Raw genomic sequence first — 17215 nt, 5'->3', positions numbered from 1 at the left:
GGGCTCCTGCGGGTCAGGGCTCCGTCAGGAGGGCAGCCGTTCACCTATCCCCATGGCGGGGTCCAGTCCAGCCGTCCGCCTGTGTTCGCTCACCTGGTAGTGTACAAAGCGCATGTCCCGGGAGTAGAGTGCGGCCGTCCACTGGCAGCCGTGGCCGGGGTGGACGGCTCTGGCCAGCTGCTCCAGCGTCCTCTGGTGGTGGGGATAGAACTTGTGGGCCAGGGTGAGATGCAGCTGCTTGGTGCAGGGCTTCACGGTGCAGTCTGTGAAATCAGGCAAACGGGGCACCTTGACCCAGGCGTCCGCACTGCACGCCCCGGGTCTCCGCATCCGGGGTGGCCACGAGCCCGGGTTGGAGGTGCAAACGCCTTTACACATGCACATCCTGCCTCTCCCCACTCCCCTCCCCACAGCAGCTCCCTCCCCCCCACGAGGCAAGGAGTTGGCCCAGACGGGCCACCACACAGGGGTCACCTCGTTAAGGAGGTGGCTGGATACTTGCAGATTCTACGAAGAATCAGGAAAGCAGAGGGTATAGAGACACAGGTTTTGGTTGGGGGGGGTGTTTGTGACCCATCAGTTTGCAAGCTAATTGCCCCAGCAATTGATTCAAATCTCCTTCAGCCCCCGGGGTGTGCATGACACACAGCGGCCTGCACGGGTGGGCTCATCCTCCAGTCGGTGGCTGTTTTTGCAGTTGCAGAGTCTCTGGAAGAAAATGCCCTAAGCAGTGCGATTCCACCAGCCATCGAAGTGCCTCTAACGTTCTGCTGACTTTGGTGAAGCAGGAAGCCCTTGGAGAGGCCAAGGCCCTGGTCTTTTTGAGTGACCTCTGCCCTCATGAGCCCAGCCCTCCTGGACCCCATCCCAGGGCCCTCCGGTCAGTGGGCAGCAGCGTCCCCGAAGCAGCCAGGATCCGATTTCAGCCGGGTCACAAAGCAGCTTTGTTCTGGGGAGGCAGTGATGAATGGAACTGCCCAGACTCTGGAATCTGAGAGACCTGACTTTAGACCCAGCTGCCCCGTTTGGCAGCTGACTTTGGGGACGGTCTTGGTCTGACTCAGCTTCAGTTTCGACAGCAACAACTTGAGGATTGGACGGGCTGCCCTGGGAAACCGGCCTCTAAACTAAGGTCCCCGGGAAACTTTCAGTAAATCTTAGTTACCTGCTACCTTTCTCACAGGCAACACTTAGCGACACACAGGATCTGTCTTCCCCCTGAAAACCGTCAAGGGCGATGCACCCACTTCCCGGATCCCAGACTGGGCGTCCCCGTCGATCTGAGCCTTTGGTAGCAAAAGAGAAACCGGCGAGGTCTCCAGACCCTGAGCTGCGGGGGAGAGGAGCTCGAAGCGAGAGAGCGTGTGGGTGGCGGGGAAATTCCTTTTCTCGGGTGTTCCAGACGAGGTGGGGGGACGGCCTTGCCCGTGGATGAGTCAGCGTGGCCTGGGAAAGGCCCGCTGAGGTCAGCCTCAGAGAGATCACTGAGTCACCTGATCTGAATGGCGCTTGTCCTTTTCTCAGAGTGAGTGGCCCATGCCCCTGGGGACCGTGAGCTGGCCAGGAACATGCCTGCTGGCTGAGCTGTGACAGGTCCCTCCCGACCCATCAGGGTCAGGCCCAGGGTGCCGGCTGCGGAGGGCAGGGCGGAGCCTGCTAAGGTGTGGGCGATGGACGTGAGGTCAAAGCCGGTTTCCCGGGGTGTGGAGCGGGTCAGGAGGCATGGAGCGGGACGTGGCTGGACCCTAGTGCCAGATCCACCACCCACTGGCCTGGGGACTCTGTTGGTTTCCTGGGCTGTTGTCACAAACGGCCACACCCTGGGTGGCCTAGAACGACAGAAATTTGTTCTCATGCGTCTGGAGGCTGGAAGTCCAAAAGCAAGGTGTTGCAGGGCAGCGCCCCCCGCTGAAGGCTCCCGGGGAGGGTCCCTCCTGGCCTCCTCCAGCTCCTGTGGCCTCAGCATTCCTTTGCTTGTGGCCACCTCCCTTCAATGCCTGCCTCCGTGGTCACGTGGCCTCTCCTCTGTGTGTCTGTGTCTTCTCGTCGTACAAGGATACCAGTCACCGGACTTAGGGCCTGTCCTACTCCAGTGTGACCTTAACTAATTCCCTCTAACAGAGACCTTATTTCCAGATAAGGTCCTTTTCTGAGGTTTTGGTGGACATGAATTTTAGGGGACACTTTTCAACCCATGATGGTGACCTTGGGCAGGCACTTTTCCCTGCGTGGCCCTCGGTCCCTCTATTTTTAAAATGAGTGGTCGTTAAGAGCTGCTCTGGGGGGGCATGGGAGTAAGTGAGGTGTTGGGCCTGCTTTTGGAGGCAAGCGGCTGGTACGCTGCCTCAGGACAAGAGCCATGTCCGTCGGCCTTTTAGAGACAAGGAGATTCCAGAGCCATGCCCTGAACTCACGTTTACAGAAAGGAGGCGATCGGCAAGGACTTGGGGTAAGGTTATCTTTCTCTAGCAAATATGATCCCAGACTCGACAAGCGAGCCTCCAAATGGAAATCTGGGACTAAGGAAATTGTCCATGTGTCCGGCATCTGCGTGCATACATGTCTGCAGGGGGCAGGGAGGGGTCCTGCTACCAGGGTGCTGCGGCCTCTTCGAGTTTCAGACTCAGCAAAGCACAGCAGGGCGGAGCACCTCTGAGTGCCAGAACCAGGGAGGAGTTCCCCAAACATGCCCACTGTTTAAAGGGAGAGAGCCCCAGCCGTTTGCAGAGAAAGAAAACGACTCAGGGGTCAGAGGACATGATTCCGGTCACATGACCAACCAGAGATGAGGGAAAATTCACACCTGAGGTCAAGTCTGGAATTCTTCCCACTAAACCCCAGCCGGAGCTTCGGACTCCAGACCCGGGGCTGGTGTCTGAAGAGAGTGAATTTGGCTGATTCTCAAAGTGAGTCTACATAATTTTCCCCCCAAGAGGCCAAGGAGACAAGACTACGTTCATACCTAAAACATTAAAATGAATCAGCTAGGACTTGTGTTTTACATACAGCACTGGCCTGGTGGGCGTGGGCCTGGGGGAGGTGCCCCAGCCTACGGATCCCCTGTCATCACGGGGCCACACACCGTCCCTCCTGGGACAGTGTCCCAGCAGCTGGAACGCGGCTGAGTGTTTTGCAAAACCACATCGATGCAGACAAGGCTGTTCCCACTAAGAGAAGAGCCCTCTGCTAGCTCTGAGTCTTTCTATTCGCTCAGTCTTTTTTGTTTTTAATTAATTTTTATTGGACTATAATTGATGTACAATGTCGTGTTAGTTTCTGCTGTACAGCACAGTGAATCAGTTAGACATGTACATCTATCCACTCTTTTTTAGATTCTATTCCCATACAGGTCATTACAGAGTATGGAGTAGAGTTCCCTGGGCTATGCAGTAGGTCCTTATTAGCTATCGATTTTGTGTATAGTAGTGTGGCTATGTCAGTCCCAATCTCCCAATTTATCCCTCGCGCCCCTTTCCTCCTTGGTAACCGTGAGTTTGCTTTCTACATCTGTGACTCTGCTTCTGTTTTGTAAATAGGTTCATCTGTACCATTTTTTAAAATTCCACGTATACGCGATATCATATGATATTTGTCTTTCTCTTGTGACTTAGCTCGCATTTTTGAAGGACATCCTGGCCCCTTACGGAGGTTCTAGCGAATTGTTCAGCCTCAGGTTAAGGCCATGTCACAGCTGCTGGCTGCAAAGGGCCGGGCGGGTATGGAAGTGACCGGGCTGTGCCCGGCCAGCCAGCAGGGTGACCGTCGCTGCATCTGGGAAACAGCCTCACTCTTGCTGCCCTGGGGTCTGCCCATTGCATCCGGGTGTGGCGAGCTCAGCCCCGGGCACGAAGGGACCACTTTCTATTAACCGGGCCCTGCGTGTGCTTCTGCCTGGGGCTGCCTACCTGCTAAGATGGAGGCCTCCGTGGCGAACGTCACGGCAAATTCCTGGATGATGTCTGCGGGGCTGTCATCCACGAAGAAGCCCAGGTAGCTGACGGAAGAATGGAGAACCAGAGGCACAGCCGCGGGGAAGGCGCCCAGGGTCCTGTCCCCGGCTCTCTTCAGCGCTTCATACAGACACTCCACCTTCTGGTCTTCGCACTGAGGGGCAGAGACAGGACAGTCACCCGCTGCCTTAACTGATAAAAATCAGGCAGCCTCGGCAGCCTCTTTTCTGTTCACGATGCTGCAACATAACTTAACCGGTCCTGGGGTTTGGGGTGATGGATCCGTTCTATAGCTGGTCCCCAGTTTCTTATAGAATTCAGGTCAAGTTCTTCTTGGGATAGAATAGCCTTTGAGTGCCCGGGTCAAAAATCCCTTGTCCCTCTAAATATGTGCCTCACTCCACGTTGAGTTGACCCAACCCTGCATCACATCCTGAACCCCGTCCTCCAGTCCTGTGGCTCACAGCTGGGCTCAGTGCTGCATTATTGGCTTCTGGAGGTTTCCTGTAGACACCAAGGCAGCCCCGGGGCACACTGCTAAGAACCTACCCTACTGAGCAGGGTTGTAGCCTACCCCTCGGCTGCTGACCTTCAGACCCGGCAGCGGGCCACACACTCGGCCAGGGATCGAGCCATCCTTGCACCCAACAGAGTCTCCTCTGACGTGGTCTGGGCTCACAAGCTCACCCTCAACCCTGCTGTCACCCACTCACCTGCCCTCTGGCCACACAGCTCTTGGCTCCTTGCTCAGTGAGAAAGACTCCACGCGTCCGTGTGGGACCCCAGTGGAACCCTGACAGCGCCACCCCCTTCGGGGAGCCGGCCAAATCCTCCTCTCCCCAGCAGCTGGCTCCCTCTGGGTTTTCCACAGCCCCTCTTTATTCTCTGAGTTATGAACCTTATCATCGTTGTTAACGTGCACCCTCAGCTCCCCTGCTAACCGGGAGCGCATGAAATTCACCCCTGCCTGTTGTATCTTTGCAGTCCTCATAGGGCCTGGAAAGCCCGTGGTGCCTGGAGGGCACTCGCCTCATGTAATCTGGGAGCAGGGAGCCACGTTATACACCGACCTGTACATGACGGTACTGTGTGGTGGCTGAGCATTCTTATTTTACAGAATCAAATGCAAAGAGTGAATCCCTATTATACACTCTTCTGCTGGAAAGGGGCACTCAGCCACCAGGGCAGGGTGGGACGTGGGGTGGGTGCGAGGGGGCAGCTACCTCGAGAGGGGAAATGCGTGCGTGTATCTATGTGTACGGTATGTCTGTGTGTCATGCTGTGTGTGTCTCTGTGTGCATATCTGTGTGTGTGACACAGTGTGTGTGTCTGTGTGTCTGTGTGAGATGCTGTGCGTGTCTCTGTGTCTCTGTGTGCATATCTGTGTGTGTGACACGGTGTGTGTGTCTGTGTGAGATGCTATGTGTGTCTCTGTGTCTCTGTGTGCGTATCTGTGTGTGTGACACGGTGTGTGTGTCTGTGTGTCTGTGTGAGATGCTATGTGTGTCTCTGTGTCTCTGTGTGTGTATCTGTGTGTGTGACACGGTGTGTGTGTCTGTGTGTCTGTGTGAGATGCTGTGCATGTCTCTGTGTCTCTGTGTATGTGTGTATGCGTGCACAAATGGACATGCCTCGACAGGCTGGCAGGAGGAGCTGGAGGTCCCGACCAGCTCTCTGGCTGTCAGGACCCGGGGTGTCCATTTCTAAGGTCATGTTCGTTGCTGGCTTCACAGCCTCTCCTTTCCCTGATGAGCTCCGAGGACAAGCCAGGAAGGAGCCTGTCACAAATGCCATCAATATGCAAGTAGGGTGACCAACTCACCCTGGGTTGCCTGGGACTTTCCTGGTTTCAGCACCTGGGAATCCCTCCCCACTGGCCCTGGCAAATGAGGATGATTGTCAAGGGTTTTGAAAGATGCTGCTTCTCCTGGGCTTCTTCTGGAAACCTTCCCGCACAGGTTTGCGTCCCCCTTTCCATGCAGCGCAAAGGAGCCTGGAACAGAGGGCTCCTTGGGCCCCGGCGGGACCCTTAGAGTTTGCTGGCAGTAGAGCCGGGGCGGGGCCAGGGTGTGCCCTCCGTACTTTTCTGTGGTCGGGAGCCACAGTGGTGTCTGCCCCTCCTTCTCTCATTCTCTTGCCTCCCTCTTGTCTTTGGAACATCCCAGGACCCCATCCTGGGAGCTGGAGCTGGCTCTCTGAACATCTTTGGAATCAGAGGGCTGGTCCCCCAGGCAAGGAGAAGTCCTACATCTGTGGCTGGCCAACCCATTCTTCAGTTGATCCATCACACATCTGTGAAGCACCCACTCTGTTTGAGGCATGGTGCTGGTCTCTGGGGGGGCAATGGTAAGTGAATTATCCTCCTTCACTTGAGTGGTTCAGTCCAGTGAGGGATGCAGAGCTGCACCAGACACATGGCCACGCAACAGGGAAAGAGTGCCACTAGACTTAGAAACAAGAGGATGGTGGGAGCGCAAAGGGCAGCAACCTCTTCTGCCTGGGGAGCTGGGGAAGACTCAAAAAGGGAGGGGATAAATGAGTTGGGTTCTGAAGGATGAATAGAAGTTGACCAGACGAAGATAAGGAGGAAAGTAAAGGATATCTCACACCAAGAGTCCAGCTAACACCACCATTGTGGACCACCCTGTGAAAGTAAACCCCTCAATTTTGCCCCATCACCACCTAGTTATGGCAGAAAATGACTCAGCTGCTGTGTTAATGAGCATTAAAACCTCCTTGGACTGACTCACCGTGAAGAAGTCACAGAGCGTTATGTGAGGGAAGACCTCATGGGCTCTGTTCTTTGCGCACTGACGCCTGCTCTCTCTCCAGAACTCTTGAAGTTTGTCCAGCAGGGGTCCCGTGGGACAGAGGAAAAGGGCGTACTCCTGGGGGATGGGGTCGTTGAGAGAAGGGTCATTGCAATGGCAGTGCAGCCTGCAACACAGAATGAGACACTTTTACCTGGCGTTGTGGCCAAAAGAGTCTTTCCCCATGGAGGACACAGGACAGTGGTGACAGCAACTCAGAACAGCAGGCCGTGCAGAGCAGAGGTGTCCACGCGCGGGCGGGACTTGCCGAGCACGGGGCTGAGTGTGGCCATAGAGCAGGTCAGTGTCCAGCCAGGTCTCAGATCCTGGTTAGTCTGATTCCCAGGCCAAAGACCCAGAAAAGGAGAGAAAGGTGACAGAAACACTCAAAACCTGGTCTTCTAATGGTCTTTGTGGGCCAGGCATCTCCTTAGGGTTGAAAATTTTGTGGAAAAAACCCCACACTTTAATTTTATCTCCAACTTCAAATTAAGTGTAAAAATCAAAGCCACAAAGAACTAGACAGAACTTAGGTGGCTACTATATTTTCTTTCAATTTTATTTTTTTTACTTTATTTTTTATTTTTTATTTATTTTTCAATTTTATTTATTTTAAATACTAAGAAAAAAAACACTAGGAAAAATGACATAGAGCCCCCAATTCAAGCTCATTCTCACCAATAATAAAAAAAAATTGAGGCAACCACGAGACACGAATTTTCTCATTTGTCAAATTAACAGAATGTTTTTGAGAGGGTAAATGTTATGCTTAATTGTGTCAAAGGTGCAGTGAGACTTAAGGATGAATTTCTGCAACCTTTACATATAGCAATTTGCTAAGATGTGTCAATAGCCTTAAAATACCCATTCCATATGAACTAATAATTCTACTTCCAGACATTTATCCAAAGCAAAAAGCAAAAAGTATAAGTAAGACTTCATATAACATATTTATTGTACGGTTATTTATAATAGGAAAGAAGGAAAAAATGAGAAAAAAAGATAACTTTATCATGCAGTCATTGGAAATTATGGATTTGAATAATTTTTGATGCCTCAGAGAAGTGCTTGTGATATACTATTGAATTTGGGAATCAGGGTACAACCACTGGAGAAAACATAAAATACACACAAATACCTTCTCCTTAATAAAAAAAATACCAACAGAGGAAGCAATACCCCTTCCATCGTAGCTCACTTCCCCTTTTCTAGAGGAAACCTCAAGTCTTAATCTGCTTTGTTTTCTTCTAGACATTTAGGTAACAAATCCACAGATAGCACTCTTGTGTGTTTTATATAAATCATAAGCTATTGTTCAAATAATTCTGCAAGTTGCATTTTTTACTCAACCCTGGGTTTTTGTAATCTCTCCACATGGATACACATACATCTGGGGAAGTCTGTCAGAATGAACCTTCTAAGAGCTGAATAACAGTGTATCACCTACATATGTGATATCTCATCCACCCACGCCGTTGATGGACATTTACATTGTTTTCTTTTTTTTAAATTTCGCAGCACCGTGATCAAGATCTTTGTACACGTCTTTTCGGGTCCTCTGTGTTTCTCCAGGGAATGGACTTGGACATGAACTTCCGGGTGGCAGCTACACATTTTCAGTGTTGATATTCACCGCTCTTGCAGCTGAGAAAGTGAGAGACCACCTTCCCCTCATTCTCACCAACACTTGCAGCCGCCTTTTGTTGTTACGGGCATCCTAAGTTGTAGCCCCCCGCCCCCGATGAGGAGTGAGGTTGAGCCCCACTCTCGCAGAATCTAGGGGACCCACCACCTCCCTGTTCTTCAGTGGGTCTGCTGGGCTTTCTGGCTGAGTCACCACTAGCACGACCCCTGCCAAGGGCAGTGGGTTTGGTTTTTAATTCCAATTCTGCAACTGACTTTAGGGTTATAGCCTAGCCCAGAGGTCCCGGCTGCTTCCCTTTGTCCTGTCCAGGGCTGGCATTTTTGCCCTTGGCCTAGAGTTTTTGGAGGAGGAGGGGGGTCCCGCTGAGGACACGCTGAGCCCTCAGAGACCTGGTGCCTGTGTCTGCCATCCTGCTCTGGGGAGGGCACCCCAGCCTGGCGGGACCTGCGGTTTTTGTTTGATTTTCAGTGCAGCTATTCCGGGGCGGAGCACGAGGGCACTTCCCACCGGGGACAGGATGATGGCATCATGTCACACGCGGGCAGCACTGGGTTTTAGAGAACGGGGTGTCCTCTTTGATTCCCAGGGCAGGAAACGGAGGCCCGGAGCAGCAGGAGGCTGGCAGAGCCGCAGAGCTGAGGGCTGGCTGAGCCTCCTGGAACCCAGAGCTCCCCCCACCCCCAGGCACCTGGCACCCTGAGGCGCAACGTGCGAGGCCTGGGGGGGGGCATTCAGCACCACCTGCAAGTTCTCACCCCCCCCCCCCCCCCCCGTCAGAGGTGAAGAGAGTGGCAAGCTCGCCTTCAGATCAGCCAGAATGGCTCTCCCCTATTTACTCAACAAATCACACGGACATTGTTCTTCACTGACAGGCACTTTTGCATTAAATCAGACTTTTAAGTGAAGCAAACGTTGCTCAGAGTTCTGGCTCCTTTGTGTTCCATTTGAACTGGCGCCTCTTTATTCCTCTCCCTGGGTGCTGGCTGGGTGGCATGGAGGTTCCCCGCCCCGCCCGAGTGTGGGGGCACTTCACAGCGCCCACCCGGCACAGACCTCACCCCGCACCTACCAGTCTGACGCCTCCTCCGCCGTCTTCCTTCCAGTCGCCGCCAACGCCTTGAGCCTGTGGGGCGGGAGAACGCAAGGGCTCTCAGAACCTGCCTTCTGTCCTTTGGCAAAGGTCAGAGAGACAGGAGCGTCCCTGCAGCACATGGGACCTTAGGGGGTCCCCCCCCGGGGGCCGGACGGCCGGACCTCACAGTGGGGGCAGGCCTCCGTCCTCCGCGTGGCATCACCGTGGTTTTGGAAACGCAGACGCCCTGCATCCCAGCCCATCATTTTCCTCCCCTGGCCCCCACCCCGAGTCCCTGGCACCGAGTCCAAGGGCTCCTGTCCTGAGGTCCACCCACACCTGAATCCCGTGTCCCCATCCCTCCCCAACGCCCCTGCTCCCAAGGCAGGTGGACCCGCTCTTGGACTCTTGGGTCGGCCGTGCGGGGCCCTGTCCCAGACTTGCACGCGTGCCTCCCTGCCAAGGTCAGGCCCAGTGCCAACGTGCCCCGGGGGAAATGGCCCTGGGTCTTCCAGGCTCGGCTCAGATGTCCCTCTCCAGGAAGCCCCCCGCAAACCACCCAAGTGGGATGCCCGCGCAGCTCTCCTGCACTTCCCCACCGCACACGTGGCCACCTTGCCCCTCGTCTCAATGCACTTGGGTCCATCTACCTGATCCACTGGGCCGTGAGCTCCCTGGGCCTAACCGAGTCTTACTCTTCCTTGAAACTGGGATGAATGTACACCGAATGGAGTTTAGCTGCAGGGGACTGAACAGAATGCAGTTTGGTGAAGGTAATTCATCCAGGAATTCAGCCTGGAAACAGCCGGAGCTCACCAGGCCCCCAAGATGGCCAGTGCCCAGCGCTGCTATTTCAGAGGCTATGGCGGGGATGAGGCTGCCTGGAGAGCTTAGCAGGAGGCTTACCTGGGCGCTCTCGCCCGAGGGAGACGTTTGAAACACGTTTCTCCACCTCCGACGCCCAGCCGTTTAAACTGGAGGGAATTTGGGGTGTGCCTCCAGTGGTGGCTTCGGTCACGTAGTAAAGCGTGAGTGTTACAAGCACTGGGGGAGGGGTTGCAGCCCCGCCCCTCCAGAACCTGCCCTCTCCGGCCTCGGTGTCCCGTCTGCCCCTGATGGACGGTGCCCGGCCCGCGGCAAGCACCCTGCACACGCCAGGTTCTGTTCCCGCCTCACACCCCCCGCCCCCCGGTTTACTATGATCAGAGTGTGGCAACAAAGTCCTGATTTGGCTTTTGGGGAGGAAAGGGCTCCAGCCTCAGTCCCTCCGCGCGCTTGGGCAAGGGTCTGTCATCTGTTTGAGGAGAGTTTGCTCTCTCCCAAATCCGAGGTTACCCAAGCGGACTTCTGATGTATTTCCCACGCGAGTAAGCACGTGAAAAGCACCAGAGCTAAGAACACTGCGGGAGCTGCAACCTGATGTCGGTCTCCAGCTCATTGCTTTGGGGGACCCTGTCCTCTCCCAGCGGGTAACCTTCAAGGTGGAGTCGTCTCTGTGTGGCCCTTCTCCTTGGACAAGTAGGGTCACGTCCACCGTGCTCAGGGAGTTCCTTAACTATTTCGCTCCATATGATCAGACATTCAAGAGAGTCCCCCCCAAGGACAAGGGGTCTCCCTGCATATTTAGAACTACATTCTTGTGTATTTCAAGAGGTCCCAGCATCAGAGACCCACCCGGCTTTGGGGCTTTCAAATTCGAGTCTAAAAAGCTGTCTCAGATTCACTGAGCTGCCCACAGAGGGGGTACAGCCAGGCCTCTCCAAACCCTGCTTCCAATTTTCACAAATTTCAAGGTCCCTCCATCACCAGCCAGCGGTTTGTCTTTAAAAGGCGAAGATCGTGTCATTTATAAAAGCAGAAAAGGCTTCCTTTCGAGCCAGTCTCTGGCCGTGCGTGGTGCACCCCTGACAGGAAGTAAGTGCTCTGAGCCACCTGCAGGTTTGTGGCCCCAGAGGGGCCGGCTCAGGGCCCAGGGCACATGGCCAGGCAGGGCGGTACTCACGCGGTGTGTGCCGGGAAGCCCATGCCCAGGAGGGGGTCCAGGAGCGAGGTCGTGCTGCGGCCCTTGAGCTTGTTGGAAACGGCATAGATCTGAGTCTCACCCGCTGCCATCTCTTCCTGAGGCCGACTGACTGAAGCGAGCAGATAAAGCAGAGAGGGAGAGGCGGGGGGGCTGAGGCTGAGAGGAAAAACCTCAAGCCCTTTTTGATCTTTCTGACAAAAGCTAATATCCTGTTTGCACGAGCTATTGGTTTTCAGAATCCTCTTTGCAGAGTGTGGGTGTAAGGGCCACCAAGCCCCTTCCACAGTGGGGTTTGGGGTCCAGAGGTCCAACCGAGTACCTGCATGGGATCGGCCTTGGCTCTGACTTGGGCTGTACTGGGGAGGGAGCCGGCCTGGGAGGGAGAGGGCAGGGTGGGGGAGGGGCGTTAACCCGGAGCCACTGGATCTTACTCATTGACTTTTTTGTTTAATTTAAAAAACTTTTAAAGTTTAATATGCGCGCAGAAAAGCGGATGAATCCTACATGTACAGCTCAATGCATTTTCATAAACTGAGCTCACTAACCTAGTCCTCCAAGACCAGCAATAAAACAAAGATCCTCAACCAGGGGAACTTTGGCCCCCATGCCCGGGGACCACTGGCAATGTTTGGAGACATTTTTGGCTGTCACAGCCGGAGGAGGGGGTGTTTGCTACCTGCACCCAGTGAGTTGAGGCCGGGAATGCTGCAGCGTATACGACAGCAAAGAAGGGTCCAGACCAAGATGTCAACAGTGTCAAGGTTGAGAAACCCTGTTCTAGAACATCACCAGAACCTCAGAAACCCCCTGGCCCCCAGCGGCATTCCCCCAGCCGCCTAGTTTTCTCCTCCCTACCCCAAAATGTAGCTGCTGCGCCCACTTGTATATTAATTTTGCTCGTCTTGGAATCTGACATAAACAGAGCCGTACAGCGTGGACTCTTTCACGTCTGATTCCTTTTGCCCGACGTGATGAGTGTGAAATTAATCCACGTGATTGAGTGTAGCCATGGCTCACTGTATTGCTGTGAACTCTCAGATAAACGCGCCACAATTTATTTCTCTAGTTCTCAGTTGATGTACATTTGGGGGGTTTTCAGCTTTGCTGCTGCACACATTCTTGCATATGTGTTTGAGTGCCCCATGCATGCATTTCTGTTAGGTACCCGTCTAGGTGTGGGATAGTGAGGTCATAGGACATGTGCATCCTTCATTAGAAACTGCCAAGCAATTTTAGAAAGCAGTTGTACCAGCTTTTGCCCCCTCGCCAGCAATGGATGAAAGTTCCTGCTGCTTTACCTCCTTGCCCACGCTTGATGGTATCAGTCTTTCCGTCAGTCTGAGGCTGTGTCGTTGTATCTCACTCTGTTCTAATTTGCATTTCCCCAAATGTCAGTGGCACCGAGAGCGCCATGAGACAGGCTATCGGCCATCTGAATTTCCTCTCTGGGGATACGGGCCTCTTCGAGTTGTCTGCCATTTTTAAATTGGATTGTTTGTGCTTCCTTATCAATTTGTGGAAACTCTAGAGATGAGTCTTGTGTTGGATGCCTTTGCAGGTAACTTCTTCCAGGCTTTGGTTTGCTTTTTAAATCTCTTAGTAATGTCTTTGGGCGAAACAAAAGTTCTTAATTTGAATCAAAATTAATTTAGCAATCTTTTCTTTTATGGTTAGAACTTCCTACATCTTATTTAAGAAATCATTGTTAATCCAACATTGGTGAAGACAGACGCCTATGTTTTCTTCCTGGAGCTTTACCATGCTTGTGGTTCATATTTAGCTCTATGATTCCCCTTGAATTAATTCTCTATAGTGTGGGAGGTAGGCGTAAAAGTTCACGTATTTCCCTATACCTTTCTTTATTCTTTGAAAAGACCATCCTCTGCCCAGTGAATTGCAGTAGAATGCTTATTATAAGTCAGTTGACTGAATATGTATTAGTCTGTTTCTGACTCTATTATGTTTTCCTGTTTGATTTGTTCATTTTTGTGTCCACACTACACTATTGTGATTACTATAATGCTAAGGCCTCTGATTTGTGGCTTCTACTTCAAGACTGTCTTGCTCCTCTGGGCTCTTTGATTTTTCATATAGATTTAAAAATCAGGTTGCCATAGTGAGCCATTGGAGACTGCAGAAAGACCCTCATACGTAGCCAAACTGATTCTCAGCAAAGGGGTCAATGTAATTCATGGGGGAAGGGGTAATATTTTCAACAAATAGTGCCGGAAAACTGCACATTGATATGGGGAAAGTATGAACCTCAACGCTTTCTCCACATCATGCCCCCAAATTAACCCAAAATGTATGATAAACCTAAATGTAAAAGCTAAACCTGTGAAACTTCTAAAATAAAAAGCCTTTGCTATGTTGGAGTTTGCAAAGTTTCCTTAGTACATAAAAAGCACGAATCATACAAGAAGAAAATTGATAAGTTGGACTTCATCAAAATTGAAAACATCTGCTCTTGAAAAGACATCATAAAGAAAATAAAAAGGCCAGGCACAGACTGGGAAAGAATATCATCATATATACACCTGACAAAGGACTTATATCCAGAATATATAGAGAATATAATATAATATACTGCACGTCCCCTACATACGAACGAGTTCACGTTCCTAAGTCCAATTTGTTAGTAAGTCCAACAAAGTTAGCCTAGGTACCCAACTAACACAATCGGCTACATACCGCTGCTTTTACACTTGCTTCCAGACATCCTGGGCTTGAAATGAAGACACTGTACTGCTATACTCTGTGCAGTACTGTACAGTAAAGTACACAAAAGCACAACCACTTGCAAAGGATGCACGCACGTGACAATGTACGCCAGACACGTGAACTAACTTACGTGACTGGACATGCGAACACACGTTTGCATCTTTGACAGTTCGCAACTTGAAGGTTCATATGTAGGGGACTTACTGTAATTGTATATGTATCTATTGTGTGTATTTATATTATTATAATCAATAATAAGGAAACAAACAATCTAGTTTAAAGATAGGCAGAAGATCTAAATAGACACTTAACAATAGAAGATACATGAATGGCTAATGAGGATGTGAAAAGATATTCAATATCATTAGTCACTGGGGAAATGTAAACTAAAACCACAACGTGATACCACAACACACTTACCAGAAGAGCTAAAATTGAAAAGACCGACAATACCAAGTTTTGACAGGACTGTGGAATAACTGGAACTCTCATAATGTTGTTGGTGGGAATACAAAATTGTCCAACCAGTTTGGAAAACATTTTGACAGTTGCTTATAGTTAAACATACATTTGCTATATGACCGATCCATTCTTAACAATCTGCCACAGAGAAATGAAGATGTATGTCCACAGTAAGACTTATATATGAATGTCCATGATGGCTTTTTTCACAGGAGACCCAAACTTGAAAGAATCCAAATGTCCATCAACTGGAGAATGGATACACAAATTATGGTATATTCAATCAATGGGATAACATTTATCAATAATAAGGAACACACCGCTGATTCATGCAACAGCATCGATGAACTTAAAAGAACATTTTGTTGGCTGAAAGAAGCCAGACGCAAGATCATGCTACATGATTTTATTTAAATGAAATCCTAAAAACGGTAAAACTAATCTATAGAAACAGAAAGCAGGTAATGTGGTTGACCAAGACTAGTGTATGCAGGGGTTTGGGGAGGATAATGGAAATGTCCTATTTCCTGATTTGCTGGTGACTACATAGGTGCATAGACGTTCAAGTCTGACTGAACTGAACACTTAGGATGGGTGCATTTTATAGTGTGTAAACTAAACCTCAATCAAATTGATTTTAAAAAAGGAAAGGGGGGCTTCCCTGGTGGCGCAGTGGTTAGGAATCCGCCTGCCAATGCAGGGGACACGGGTTCGAGCCCTGGTCCGGGAAGATCCCACGTGTCACGGAGCAACTAAGCCCATGCGCCACGATTACTGAGCCTGCACTCCAGAGCCCACGGGCCACAAGTACTGAAGCCCATGCACCTAGAGCCCAAGCTGCACAACGAAGAGTAGCCCCCGCTTGACGCAACTAGAGAAAGCCGCATGCAGCAACAGACCCAATGCAGCCAAAAATAAATAATAAATAAATTCATAAAAAATAAATAAAAATAAAAAAGGAAAGGGAAGGAATCCAGAGGAAAATAAAAAGCAGTATGCCAATTTCCACCAATAAAAAGGCCTGCTGAGATTTTGTTGGAGAGTTCGTTGACTCCATAGATCAATTTCAACAATGTTGAGTCTTTCATTTCATGAGTATGGTATATCTCTCTATTTATTTAATTTCTTGTAGTAATGCTTTGTAGTTTTCAGTGTCTTGTACTTCTGTCATTAAGTTTATTCTTATGTGTTGTATGTTTTTGATGCTATGGTTTAAAAATAATTTCAGTCTTCATTTGTTTGCTGCCAGTGTATAGAAATACAACTGATTTTTATGTATTGACATCACATCCAATAATCTGGCTGAGATCACTTATTAATTCTAATATTTGGTAGATGCTTTTGGATTTTCTATGTACACAATTATGTAATCTTCAAATAAGGACAGTTTTCCTCTCACTTTCTAATATTTATAAACTTTACTTCCTCTTCTTGCCATATTGTCTGGCAAAGACCTCCAATGCCATGTTGAATAAAAGTGGCTTTTTGGTAGATACTCTTTATCAAATAAAAGAAATTCCTTTTCATTCCTAGTTTACTGAAGTGTTTTAAAATTTCATAATGGACATTAAATTTTATCTTATGCCTCTTCTGCATCTTTTGAGGTGGTCATATTGTTTTCCTTTTTTATTCAATGAATGAGGTAACTTAGACCAATTGACTTTTGAATGTTAAATCGATCTTGTTTTACAAAGATAAAACCTCCTTGGCTATATGTTATCCTTCTTATATATCGCTGGAATCAATTTGTTAATGTTTTGTTTAAAATCTCTGCATCAATATTTGTAAGCTAGCTTGGACTTTTGTTTTCCCTTCTTGTAATTTCCTTGTCGGGTTGTGGTATCAGCAGTGATCAACTCATTCTGACTTACCTGTGACTTTCTTGGTCTTAGCACTGAAAGTTCCCATCCTGGGAAAAACCTCTCAGTCCCAGGAAAACAAGGACAGTTGGTCACCCTAGTGTCAGCCTTATTCTGGCCTCATAGATGAGTTGGGAAGTGTTATCACTTTCCAAATTCTCTGAGTTTTTGTACGTTTGGTATAATTTCTTTCTTAAATATTTGAAAAGATTTATCAGTGAAGTCATCTGAGCCTAGAATTTTCTTTTTGGGGAAGTTTTAAACTATGGATTTACTTTATTTAAGCAATATAGGACTATTCTTCTTGTGTGTTTTATTAAATTGTTTTTCAAGGAATTTGACCATCTTATGTAAGTTGCCAAATTTCCAGGCACTTCCAATTCTGTTACATAGTTTCTGTATCCAGATTGTTATCTTAAAAAATAAAAGTCAGTTATTTTACCAGCAAAAATGGGTTTATTTGAGAATAACAGAGAATTGCAATTCAGGACAAGCAAGTCACAGTAAAAACCACAGGCAAGTCTAATAAACAAAGGAGAGGAACATGATTTTATAGTAAAAAGGAGGAAGCTGGGAGGGCTTATTTTGAACTAAGTCCATTGGAGAGAAGTGAGAGTTCAGGGTGATGATGGGTTTTCACTGGCTGAGTTACCGCGGGGGTCAATTTCTTGTA

The 17215-nt window shown here is 49.7% G+C and overlaps 1 protein-coding gene across 2 annotated transcripts in view; it reads right to left on the bottom strand.

The window, feature by feature from the left end:
- UBASH3A (ubiquitin associated and SH3 domain containing A) overlaps positions 1-11623 on the bottom strand; it is a 41164-nt gene extending 29541 nt beyond the window's left edge. Inside the window, exons 1-5 of one of the 2 annotated variants that reach the window (XM_059063995.2) lie at positions 11480-11623; positions 9475-9528; positions 6701-6887; positions 3906-4104; positions 94-263 (exon numbers count right to left, since the gene is read on the bottom strand). In XM_059063995.2, coding sequence (XP_058919978.1) covers positions 94-263; positions 3906-4104; positions 6701-6887; positions 9475-9528; positions 11480-11589 — 720 coding nt within the window. In that variant the 5' untranslated portion in view covers positions 11590-11623. The remainder of the gene's footprint in view (positions 1-93; positions 264-3905; positions 4105-6700; positions 6888-9474; positions 9529-11479) is intronic. The other variant, XM_059063996.2, reaches the window with a different exon arrangement.
- Positions 11624-17215: the final 5592 nt, after the last annotated feature.

The sequence above is a fragment of the Kogia breviceps genome, chromosome 5, assembly GCF_026419965.1.
Source record: "Kogia breviceps isolate mKogBre1 chromosome 5, mKogBre1 haplotype 1, whole genome shotgun sequence".
NCBI classification, from domain to species: domain Eukaryota; kingdom Metazoa; phylum Chordata; class Mammalia; order Artiodactyla; family Physeteridae; genus Kogia; species Kogia breviceps.
Note: the sequence above shows the minus strand (reverse complement) of the source record. Positions and strands in the feature narration are given on the sequence as shown.